At 36.4% G+C, this 12,486-nt stretch overlaps 1 protein-coding gene across 1 annotated transcript; it reads right to left on the reverse strand.

Annotated features, from left to right (window-relative positions):
- Positions 1 to 626: 626 nt before the first annotated feature.
- DNApol-alpha73 (DNA polymerase alpha subunit B) lies at positions 627 to 12,170 on the reverse strand. The gene is made up of 6 exons (XM_018458502.1): positions 12,025 to 12,170; positions 11,130 to 11,356; positions 3,195 to 3,298; positions 1,498 to 2,274; positions 1,155 to 1,370; positions 627 to 985 (listed from the first exon to the last, which is right to left on the reverse strand). The coding sequence occupies exons 1-6, from the start codon at positions 12,101 to 12,103 to the stop codon at positions 670 to 672; spliced, it is 1,719 nt and encodes a 572-aa protein (XP_018314004.1). The 5' UTR covers positions 12,104 to 12,170; the 3' UTR covers positions 627 to 669.
- Between the last annotated feature and the right edge of the window lie 316 nt (positions 12,171 to 12,486).

The following is a 12,486-nucleotide window of genomic DNA, read 5'->3' on the forward strand; positions in this document are numbered from 1 at the left end:
TTTCTTTTCTTTCCACAAAATAGAAGACTTTTAATTGCTTGATTTTCTTATGCATTGTGTTGTGCGTTATGCAACTTTATACCTGTCCTTATACCTGTCTGTTAGCAGATTTGAACTTTTTGCACTGAGCATTTTCGTTTTCTCTTTTCAACACCCAAATATATTTATCTTATTTTAAGTGCAAAAATTGGGGGGAATTTCAAGCAACGCGAACAAATCTTGTGTCTTGCTGGAAAGAATCCTTTTCACAAAAAACTAAATATTATATAAATATTCTGTGCCTTACGTTTTAATTTGCGCGCTGATCATGATCATGTTTTTATTATCTACACATAGATACTGAAGAAACATCCCTGTTGCTTATTTACGCAAATATCAACTTAATATTAACGGAAAAAAAGGAAAAGGGAAAATTAACTAGAAACCTTTTAACAATCCGTATGAAACATATTAGATTATTCGAATAAAGTACAAAATGTCTTTTTTGAACAATTGGACATTTTTTTCGATCAGTAATTCAAAAATCTGATACAATAGTTTATACTCGAAAACTGTAATATAAAAATAAAGAATTAAAAAATTTTTTTAATTTTTACAAAAATTTTGTTTTTTAAAAAAGTCCGCGATATTATACTTTAAAAAATAAATTAAAACTATATTTTAAAACTATCAGACTTTGGCGATCTCGCACGAGATATCATTGGAACTCCATTTACCGTCGACGGTCGGTTTCACACTCAACCTGGCATAAGTGTGCTTGTACATGCGCTCCGGATTCACGATCATACAGTCGTTGATCACTTTGCAGTAACATCGCATATCGGATGGCAAAATCAACAAATGCGGTTGTTGCTCGAAAAAGGCATACTTCTCCCATAATTCCGTGTCCACGTTCAAGTCCTCGGCCGGAGGATACACGGGATAGAAGCACGTTTGAGTGAGCACATGATCAGCTAGACGACTGAGTCTATCACCTGATACATTGCTGCAAACATTTTATTCATCTCTTATTAAAAATTTAACAAAATTTCTACAAATAAATATAGCAATATATATGTATATTCAATTATAGATTAAATGAAAATAAAAGGTCTAGTCTATTAATTACTCTTCAGATCGTGAAGAGTAATTAGACTCTGTAAGAGTGGACTTACGATATTTCTTCTTTCCCGATATGTTTGATAACGTCAACTGATGTGATTCCGATTTTCAAACCCGCGACATCCAATATACAAGGATCTGGCATCACCTTTAAGTTCGAATAATTTTGTGACAATTTCCGATTGAGAACTGTGTAACAAGGGGTTGGAAATATAGGTTCGTGTTGTATGTCGCGATTAGAAGCGATCAGTGTAACTTGCGTATTCCTCCTGTAATATCACATATATAATTAATAAAAGTAAAATTTATCTTATCTATATCAATACGTATAATTACGAAAATCAGAATATTTTCAACTTATAACTTTAAACTTCAAGACATTCTGTGAGACATTACCCCGTCGACTCCATTATTCTCATGAGAATCTTCTCGAACAGTTCCTGATGCGTGTCCTTAATGACATTATCCTGTATTTCGGGATGCGTGTATTCAAGAAAAGGCCCAATCAGTATCAAAATTTGTGGTTCGTCCGACGCGACTCTCTCCATCAAATCCCATAACGCCTGATAATGTATGTTGCTGGACGGGGTGAACGGACCCGCCGCGACAAAAATGTTGAGCCTCGATTCGAGCATCGGTGTTAACGCGAGTGGCGCATACGATCTCGTGAATATCTCCTTGACATATAACGTGTCGCCTACTGGATTAATGCCCTCGACCGCCACGATCTGACCGGAGAATACAGAGTATTGTTTCACATTGCGAAAGTCCAGCTCGATCGTATCAGCCCCCGAGATCCCCTTCCGCCTTGTGCCACCTTCCAGTGTCACCGTGTTCGTGGTGCCCTTCTTCGCGTTGATGCGACCAAATGTCCGAAAGTTCGTTTGGCTCACGCTCCGTACATTCTTCACGTAACGTAACTCGGTGGTATCGCTCGCTTTCAACCACGTCTTGAACAATCTGTTGCCCAAATTCTGGCACACATGCGTGAGAATGTGTCCTTGTCTTGATAGGATCTCATACATGTACTTTGCATCGCTGGAGACATGCGGCTCATCAGACTTTGTAACTTGAACATCGTAATCGCTTGTTTTCTTCCAAGACAAAACGACTTCGCCGACGGAAAGTAAGATCTTCTCCTTGTCCGTTATGTTACGCTGACTTGACACGCTTCTACAAACGATACATTGGGCGAGTTCAAGATGGCAATGTGGCTAGGCATGCTTACCGAGCGATTGAATATGATTGGTTGGATCTATAAGTAACAACCAATTATGTTCATTTGCTCAGCGAGCAGGCTAGCCGCTTTATCAACTTGAATGCGCCCAATATTTTGAGAAAGCGTTCACAACATATAAAATTGACCAAATGTAGGAAATCTTTATTCTGGCTGTATACATACAACATTTAATATATTAATTTATGTTGTTAGTTTCAAATTAAAAAATGAAAAAAAAAAAACGAAATCTAGAAAATTGTTATATACAGGGTGTCCCATTTTAAAGGATCCATTCAAATATCTCAGAAACATCGTGTTAAATCGAAAAATGTTTCAGACAAAAGTTTTGTGACTTCGAGGGGGACATAAGATGGTACCATTGGTTTGATCTTGGGTGGCGTTGTCAAGATCAGGGCAAGATAACCTTGAATTTTTTAAATGGAACTCCCCCATTTTTCATTACATATTCTTATAGCTTATCTCGAGAGCTTTCTAAAATCCAGAGAGAGCACCCAAGGTCAAACCAATGATACCATCTTATGTCCCCCTCGAAGTCACAAAACTTTTGTCTGAAACATTTTTCGATTTAACGCAGTGTTTCTGAGATATTTGAATAGATCCTTTAAGACACCCTGTATGTATATATGTATATATACATATATTTATATTTATATATTTAATTACATACAATTTTACGCGACCATTATGTTATTAGTTTCAATTTTTTTAAAAGGACATAAAAGTTTCAAAGCATATATGAATATTTCATAAACATATTAGTTTCTTTATTCAACGCAAAAATATTTCTGATTTATTCCATGTTAATTTTTCTTGAAATTGCGAGCTGAGCCCGCTACCCAAAAAATCTACTTACGAATTCTCGGTGCAAGTAGCTGGTGAAAACGAGCATTCCGCAGCTTTTGCTTTATCAGCCCGTGTATCTGCATCGATCTCTACCTCAGGACTTCTTCGTGCGCGCTATGAGAAAAAAGAAAACAGCCGCGTTACTCATCATGTTCTGAACGAATCCACGTCAGTTAATATTACGTGATTGACGTGAAGACATACAAACGCGAGTCTTTAATTAAAGAGTTTAGCTTGAAACCACTTTTTATCCAAGCTGTTCAAAAAAATAGAGATTATTATTTACAACTATAATAAGCATATTTACAATTATAATATTCGAAACGTATAATTTTGTATACGCTTTTTAAAATATTAAGACGGTTCAGAAGTAAACTCTTCAATTATTCACATGAGATCGTGATGATTCCACCGTTTTCCAATACAATATGTAAAGAGATAAAATATTGAATATATAAAATAAAATTACGAATAAAAATTATTATTTAACATCCAAGCATAAGCCTAACGAAATTATATTTCTAACTAATACTTGATTCTAAAACCCGCACGTATTATAAATCGTCCGAAACTGGTTTTAACTTAATATTAATCTTAATCTTAATTAAAATATTTAAATTACATCCATTCATTTAGCGCTTATCACATTTGCTATTCTTACGCTCTATCTGTTTTACATTATAAATTACACACACACACAAATTATTACTTTTATATATTCTTGAATTTCTATTAAAGGCGTCATAACTGCAACCTTGTTAACGCCTCACCTTTTGCGCGTAGATCTCTATTACTTATTTATTCTGTAAATCATCACTACCATCTGATATACGCAATAAATCACTATTATTAAAATGATTGCTAGTATTAACATTCTCACAGGGGAACTTAAGATCCTCCAACTACTTCTCTAATTCTTTTTTATAAAGCTGCATACATTCTTTGTGTATATATATATATATATATATACATACAGGTGTATACGTATAATTCCACGTAGAATTCACGGCCAAATCACGAGACTTTCCGTCGCCAATCTGCCGCAAGGACAAGTTTGTCTTATGAAATACGTTGATATAATATACAGATAACGATATATCTCAGTGGCACACACATTCGGCGCACACATTGGAGGTGCTTCCGATACCGAGACAGATTGCCGTAGACGAGTATGTATCTAGTCACGAAATGGATAAGACGCACGTGCACCACATCCACACTCGTCTATGGAATTACTCTCTTTCTGCATCTTCGGATAATCCATTTCATTCCTAGTGTTCCACCGCAATAATAGTGATAATCTCGTCGATCGAACGAATCGCTTACGAGAGAAACCTCATCGAGGCGTGAGTTCTATCAATCTGTCTAAATCGGTTGCTCATGGAGGAAACTCCAATGTGCAGAAATAACCAGGAAGGCTCTCGAAGGTGACACGCTCCTTGGGGGAATCTCTGATTTCTCTCCAAAACGATGGCTGCGATGCTCGAACGTGCTTAATGAGTGTGGATCTAGTCACAACTTTATCGACCGTGCACTAGACCGCCACTCATTCGGCAAATTCGAAAAGAATCATTCCCGCGTGGATCTCCCTTTCCAGCATTTTCTTCGGGGGAAGGAAGAAACCAGGGAACCGGCTGATCTTGCAAACGGCTTGCCGTGCGCGCGCGAGAATACGAGGAAGAATACGACGTTGCTTGCCATTGTACAGAGGTTAAATGCGATTAACCTGGTCGCTCTTAACGTCCACCCTGTATTACGCATTGTTTCAATCAAGTTCGGAGACAGTCCCGCTCGTCCGCGTCCGATCTCTCCGGATCGGAGTCGCTCCGTTCAGACGCATACGCTTGCGAGCAAAGCTTGTTCACACGTGACACGTTCCCGCTCGCTCTATCCTTCTTCCTTTTTTCCTCTTCTTCTTTCGTCGTACGCATAGTCTGTTCTTTGTAGCTACTCTACGTTATATTTTCTGCACTCAAAATGAAACAGGGAATTGATTATGTATCTCAAAACGAGGTGAAAATTACGAAAGTAAATGAATGCATTAGATATTGACAAATAAAATTATAAATCTTCTAGTAAATTCACTTACTTTTGCGATTTTCATCTCGTTTCAAGATACACAATTGATCTCCAGGTAACTAAATGTCGAAGAGAGAGAGAGAGAGAGAGAGAGAGAGAGAGAGAGAGAGGCAAGACAAAGAGGATAAAAAATTTGGAATAACAAAGAAACGAACTGAAGGAGACTCGAAATGAACTTTTGAGAAGAAAACGACCTTTTCTAGCGAAAAAGCTTCAATTTAAAACTAATAGTTCTTAGATAAAAAGGTACTCAGTAAACAAAAATAATAGAATTCGAGCTGCTACTTTTATTCTTACACTGAAAAAAAAATATAGTCATTTATCAATTTTAATAAATGTTCAGTTGAATACTGAATGTTAACTAAATATTTATTAAATATAAAGATATATTTATTTGATACAAGAAATATAAATTTGATTTAACAATCATTCTTTTTACTGAATAAATATTTATTTACTGTAAGTAAATGTTTAGTTGGCAGTATTGAACTAAATTTAAATTGACTATAAATTTATTTAAATTGACTTTTTTCTCAGTGTGTAGAGAAACAAAACGCATATTAAAATTTATATTAAAGTTTTTCTTCAAATAATAAAAATATATACTCGTATGACCATGTCTATACACTCTACATGCTTTTACATAATCACATTTAGAAAATAAAAGACAATAAGACTCAAACATTATTCGTACAGAAATTTTTTCTTAACTCAAATATTCTAGACTGAAAGCGGAGAAGAAATTGATTCTGAAAATTAAACTACATCTTGGATAAAAAAATAAGATAAAAAAATTTTTTATTACTCTATTTTTTTATTGCTCAGGTAGCAATACTGCAGTAACGTAACGTTGCAATGTATTAATAAAATAAAATAGATATGTTTGATATTTACAAAAAAAGTTTTAGTGCAGACCCCAGGTATCTCATGGGGGAACATTCCAATAATATTACAACAATATTGTTGGAATATTCCATGATACCTGAAGAACTGCACTAAAACTTTCGTCCTCGCTTTTCATCAAATATCAAACATATACCTATTTTACTTTATTACCTGAGTCACAGTACAGCAATAAAGTCTTTTATTTCGTTACAATATTGCTGGAATGTTCCATGCTACCTGAGGGACTAAACTAAAACTTTCCTTCTCGCTTTTGTTAAATATCAAACAATATATCTATTTTACCTTAAATACAAAGAACATTAGTTCAGTAAAGTTCATAAAAAACAGACTTGAAGTCGAATATGTAAAACAAAATTACTTCGTCTTCTTTTCGAGGAACTGGTCTTCAAAACCAGATTTGACTTGTCTATTAGTTCTACAATTTTAAGACAACGGAAAATACATTGTTATAATACTCGAGTGTCTGCGAGAGCACAACAGATTCTTAATTAATATTGACGAACTAATATTAGCGAACAAACAGTAACGTTAATAAACAGATTTGAAATGTAAAGTTAACAAGTAAAATCAAACAAAGAAATGATCTAGACATTTCCATTTAATATAAATAAATTTCACAAATACTCTCATTTCTTAAATACAAAGGTGATAAATTACTTTAATATTAAAAGTATTAAATATACTATATAAATGTACTTGTTAAAAACTAAAAATGTACTTCGTCAGAAAAATATTGCAACAAACACTTGAATTTTTTCAGAGATCTAAATAAGAAATAAAATTTTACTATTTCTTTCTTTAATTTGCGTAAACTATTAGTTTATCAACAATTACATCTAAAAAAAATTGCAGATTAATCAAACAATTCGTATAATATTCATAATATACATTTACTTCTCCTTGAAACGAGATGAAAATTACAAAAATGAACAAATTCACCAAATACTGTTTAATGAAGTTATAAATATTTAGTAAATTCTAAAATGGGCCTCTAGATCCAAAACAAACAAATACACAGGAGCTACTTACGAAAGAAGCTCACACTCGTTTTAATGTCCACTATCGTAAGTCGACATCTCGCTCCAATACTCTCGCCAATGTCCCGGTTATCCTTCACGTCTCTCGATCCGCTGCTTTACGACAAATCGTATCGCCGACCGACCGACCCGTTGCAACATCCGTTCGAACATCCGCGAATATCGATCCATCTCTCGTCCGAGTCACGCGGCACGAAGATCAGGAGACGAAAGAAACGCGCGACGAGTCGAAAGCCGTGCGGGCGAGGGAAGAGATTGGAACAGTTGTTGTTCAATTGTGCTTAATTGGTGGAGAGACACCAACGGGAGCGCGCGGGCGCGCGAGGAACCCGTCGGTCAAACGCGATATCGCTAGGCACGAGTTATTCGCGTAGCTTATCGGCGGGAACGCGCGTCTCTCGATGATTCCACAGCGATCCGATCGAGGAGAAAGTGCACCGCGGAGCGAATGCCGACAAAAGCCGGCCGGGGGTTTTGTGCCGCCAGTGAAAGGTCCGCTGAGAAATTTCGACCCTTCAACGCCGTGAGGTAGTCAAAAAGATCGTCCAAGAATGCGAAAGAAGGCCAGAGAAACTTGTTTTCCTTTTTACAAAAACTTCTTTGGTAAATTCCGAGTTTATACGCTAAAAGCAAAAGGAACAAAAAGTATGTACTTGTCGATAATTTTTAAATAAATAAATATCAATAAAAGTAAATAAATAAAAGATTCACGGATTCTCTATAAGAAATTATATCTTGTTGTGTTAAGGGATTCGCGTCGAGAATAAACATTACAATTTTAGCGCCGATAAAAGCCAAATATCGAAAATATTACGTTTACAATATTTTACTGCAATATGGAATATTAAAAATATTATACTTTGTGATCTTTAATGGTAGTATTCAAATCCCACCTGCTGTGATATTAACTCCCGTTTCCAATGTATTATAGATTAATTTTAATCCCGATTTAACTTGAACTTCATCTTTTTTTAAAAATTAGAAAAGAAATTCTAAGAATTCTTAGAAACAGATAAAGAGTAAGTCGAATCAAGATTAGTTAATCAAGATTAACTTTAATCTCGGTTCAAGTTTCAATTTACTATCTAGAATCTTTAGAATAAATTAAGTCTGTTCTTTTTAGTCAAAGTTCTTACATGGTTCATCTATCTTCCTTTTCTTTCCACGTTGGAGAGAAAAAGAGAAAAGATGAACCGTGCAAGAAGTTCAATTAAAAAGCGAAATCTCACTCTTAAAGATTAAAAATGAAGTCTCTTTTTCAAGACTGGCTCAATTTTTACTCTTTTGAATAAGATTGATGATCCACTCCAAAGAATTTAGAATACTCTTTATTTCTTTAAACTCCAAGAATTAGTTCCAACAATAAAAATTAACTTTAATCTCGGTTTGACTTACTTTTTATCTTTTTCTAATTCTTCGAATTAAAAAAGATAAACAGGAAGTTTAAACCGAGATTAAAATTAATCTACATTGTTGGGGAAACGAGTATTATTCTTAGAATTAAAATGAGATAAATAATGAGTTAAACCGAGTCAATCTTACCTTGATAAAACCAAGCCTTAAGCCAGTTTCTCTACCAACGTAGTTTAATTTTAATTTTTAATTAGCTGCGTTTTTCTAGAGTTCTAAGAATTACAAAAAGAGAAAAAAAATTAAAATTAATCTACGTTTGCGGAAACGTGCATAATTATATCGGATAATTAACAAAAACATCTACTCTTATGCAACAAAGAATTCCATTAAATTTTGAATATTACCCAACGCGAGCTTTCTGCATCCGGAATCCAATCCACAAAATCGATGTCGAGTAGAAAGGGAAGCATCGCGAGGTTTGTTCGTTCAGTATTCTTTGTGTTCTCATCCTCTCTCTCCCTCTCTCTCTCTCCGGTAATATCTAATTACACTCTAATTATATACCTACTTCCCTCGGAGTAGAAAAAGCAGCGCGTTCTCAGCAAAGAAAGACTTTACGGGAGTACCGCCTTTACCGTTCGTTGTCGGAGCAACAGGTTGCAGCGTTGCAGCGGCGCGAATCAACAGGATTCGTCGAAGCCAACGGTCGTCGCACTCGCGTCCGCGCGACGCGGCGCCTTTTCTCACGCATGCGCGCGCGCGCACGTCGCGAGCGATCGCGACGCGAGGAACGATCGAGCGGAATCGAAGCTTCGATCCTCCCGCTTCCTTCCGAAATTCTCCGCTGGATCTCGATCCACCTCTCGCGAGGATTCGAGCGTACGGATGCACGATCGGCGGGACCGCTCGTTGCACTCGCGAGCTTCTCGCTCAAGCCGAAACCGAACCATCATGGCCGCCGTTACCGCTTCGTGTTCGCTCTCGCACACCATCACGTCAACGTAATCGTCGACGTCGCGCGAACAACTTCTCTCGAAATCATCGATGCGTTTTCCCGCGCGATTCCGAAACGATCGTCGCGCGAGGAGTCCAACTGCCCGAAAGGCCGGTAATTTCACTCGCGGAGACGCGATTGTCAGACGCCGATGGCGGCGACGCGTTGCTCGACGCCATCGAGAGATACCGAGCCACGGCGATATCGCCGCGCCGACCGATACCGAGTGTAACGCGATCACCGAGGTGCGTACCAATTCGACGAGCCGTCGTACGGCCGGGAGCGTAGATCGCGCATGATTATCTATCTGCACCGACGGAGCGACGAGACGCGCGAATAAACGCGAGAAACCAAACGACGAACCGACAAACGACGCGCCGGAGTCCTTGAAAACTGAAATCGTGCCCTTCGAAAGAGATCTGCTCGGCTCGCTAAGGAAAGGAGGGAGACGGAGGAAGAACCTTCCCCCTCCCTCCCGCAACCGCTGGAACAGCGCGCTCTTCGTCCTCGTTCCGCCAATGGAAACGGGTTGCCCCCTTCCCTCCCAGGGAGATCCTTCGTGAAGAGAGCCGCGAATGTGGAGCGACGTGAAAGGGGCGGGGGAAATCTACCTGAGCGATTTTTCTGGCGGGAATTACAGTGCCACCACGCGAGATTCTCTAACGCTGTTTCAATCGCTTTTTTTTTTCTTTTTCGATACCGCCGAGAGACAAGTTACGAAAATTCTCTCGATTCTTCGATCCGACGAAAAAAAAATGAAGCACGATGAATGGAATGTGAAATTTAGAAATAAGAGACGTTTTGTACTGAGAATCCACCATGAACAATAAAAGACAATGTTGACAGAATAGATAAGATAAATTATTTGGGTACCTGAAGGGTCTGCTGGAACAATGTCAATAATGCTATTCATAAGATCAAAGGTCTCTTAGAACAAAGAAATTTTCGAAAGATTATCAAAAGGAAAATAAAATCGTTCAGATAGATATTTATCTTGAATTATTTATGACGGTGATTCATGATGAGTAATAATGCTTGTTGAAAGAATTCTATTTTTTTCGAGAGAGAGAAAAGAAATTTCTATTTTTTAAGTACTCTTCCCAAAGGATTATTGAGCGAGAAATATTTCAAGAATTTTTCTAGATTTTTCTGAGTTTGTATTATTCTGCCAACAATTGTCTTGTGTTGTTCATGTATTTTTAAATTGTTAAGAAATATTAAAATTAATTCTAATTAAATTCCCTAAAAATATTTATACTTTTTGGCAAGCAATCTCTTCAATCTCACATTTGGTGACAAATATTTCAAAGAATTTTTTAGATTTTTCTAGTTTTCTAATTATAAATTTGTTAAAAATATATACAGTTTTGACAAAAATACTCTCTAATTTTTAATCTATTTCAAATAAACGAATTTGATTAATCATTGTAATTTATGTATGCATCTGTGAACACATCATAAGCATGATTTGACTATATACTAGACAAATTATCTCCAACTGGAGCTTAGAGTTTAACAACTTATCATACTTACTTTTTATATTAAACTGATATAGAAAACAATTATAAAAACTCACTTTAGACGATGGTCCACTTTCAGTACAGCCATACATGCTGAGTACATCGTCATTTTCGCTGTAATGTGATTTACGTAATTTATAATCCTTCTTCAACATCATACATTCCATCTTCTTCAGATTGGTAATAGTAGGCTGGATATCCGCATCATTATTGACGCAAAACGTAAGCCACAATTCCGTAAGCTTATCCATGTCCACGTCATAATTGTCGCAGAATTCAACACCTGTGCAATACATATCAGTAAGGAGGACTATTATAATTAAAAGTATCGTTTGCTTCTCAATTAAGAATATTTGAGAATGAAATTTTAAATATTTCTATTATTCCAAAATTTTATATATTATTCCAAAATTATATTATCCTAAAATTTTATTATACAAATTCAGATAAATACAAAGGAATTCCTGTTCTGACTTCAGCTCAAGTTTCGAGTAACATCGTTTAACTTTAATCGCGCGTTTAACTTAAAATTCTTTTTATTTCTTATTGCAAAACTCTAAAATTAAAAAGAAAATTTTAACTATTAAGTTCAGTTACAATGAAAATTAACTGCCATTGATGATACTGGCATTCTTTTAAATCTTTTAAATATTTATTTGTAGCGAATGTAAAGTGTACGATTCCTCGATTTCAAAAGTGAGGTTATGCGAGAACGAAGCGGAAAGTCTCGACATCTGTTTTAAATCATATATGAAACGCTCTTGTTTTACAAAAGATACATTCGTTTGATCATTCGAAACAATTCAAAGCTACAACTCTATCTTCAATACAATCAAAATTAAGTTTTCGACGAGTAACGTGATCCGGGTAAGTCGAGATAAGACATGATTTTAAGGAAAGATTTTGATGTTATAGTTGAAAAATTGCAGTAAATATCTTGAAAGTACTTACATTTATCGAGGATGGCATCATTCTCAATTTCACAGCCCAAATCTAGGAACAATTTCCGCAAAGATTCCTTGCCTTCCATTTTGAAGTTCTTCGAAATACTCGTTTCCACGTTTCCACCACGCGTTCCTGTTGCTTATTGCCGCCAAAAGTTGGGTTTCGGATTTAACAAGATGTACCATAGAGCATAGATATATATATAGAGATACAGACTGCGGCATGCAGCGTGCATGACAGCGGAAGCTTTCCAACAAGCGACACTGTGCGACAACAACGATCACCTCATCCTTGTATCTGTTTGGTCTATATTTTTAGTTCTAACGGAATATGCCAATAAGATGCAAGCGCTCAGTGAGCGGTAATACTGGGCGCGTTCAAGTTGACAAAGCGGCTAGCCTGCTCGCCAAGCAAATGAACATAATTGATTATTACTTATAGATCCAACCAATCATATTCAATCGCTCG

Source organism: Mycetomoellerius zeteki, unplaced genomic scaffold, assembly GCF_001594055.1.
Source record: "Mycetomoellerius zeteki isolate Tzet28-1 unplaced genomic scaffold, Tzet1.0 scaffold73, whole genome shotgun sequence".
Classification (NCBI taxonomy): Eukaryota; Metazoa; Arthropoda; class Insecta; order Hymenoptera; family Formicidae; genus Mycetomoellerius; species Mycetomoellerius zeteki.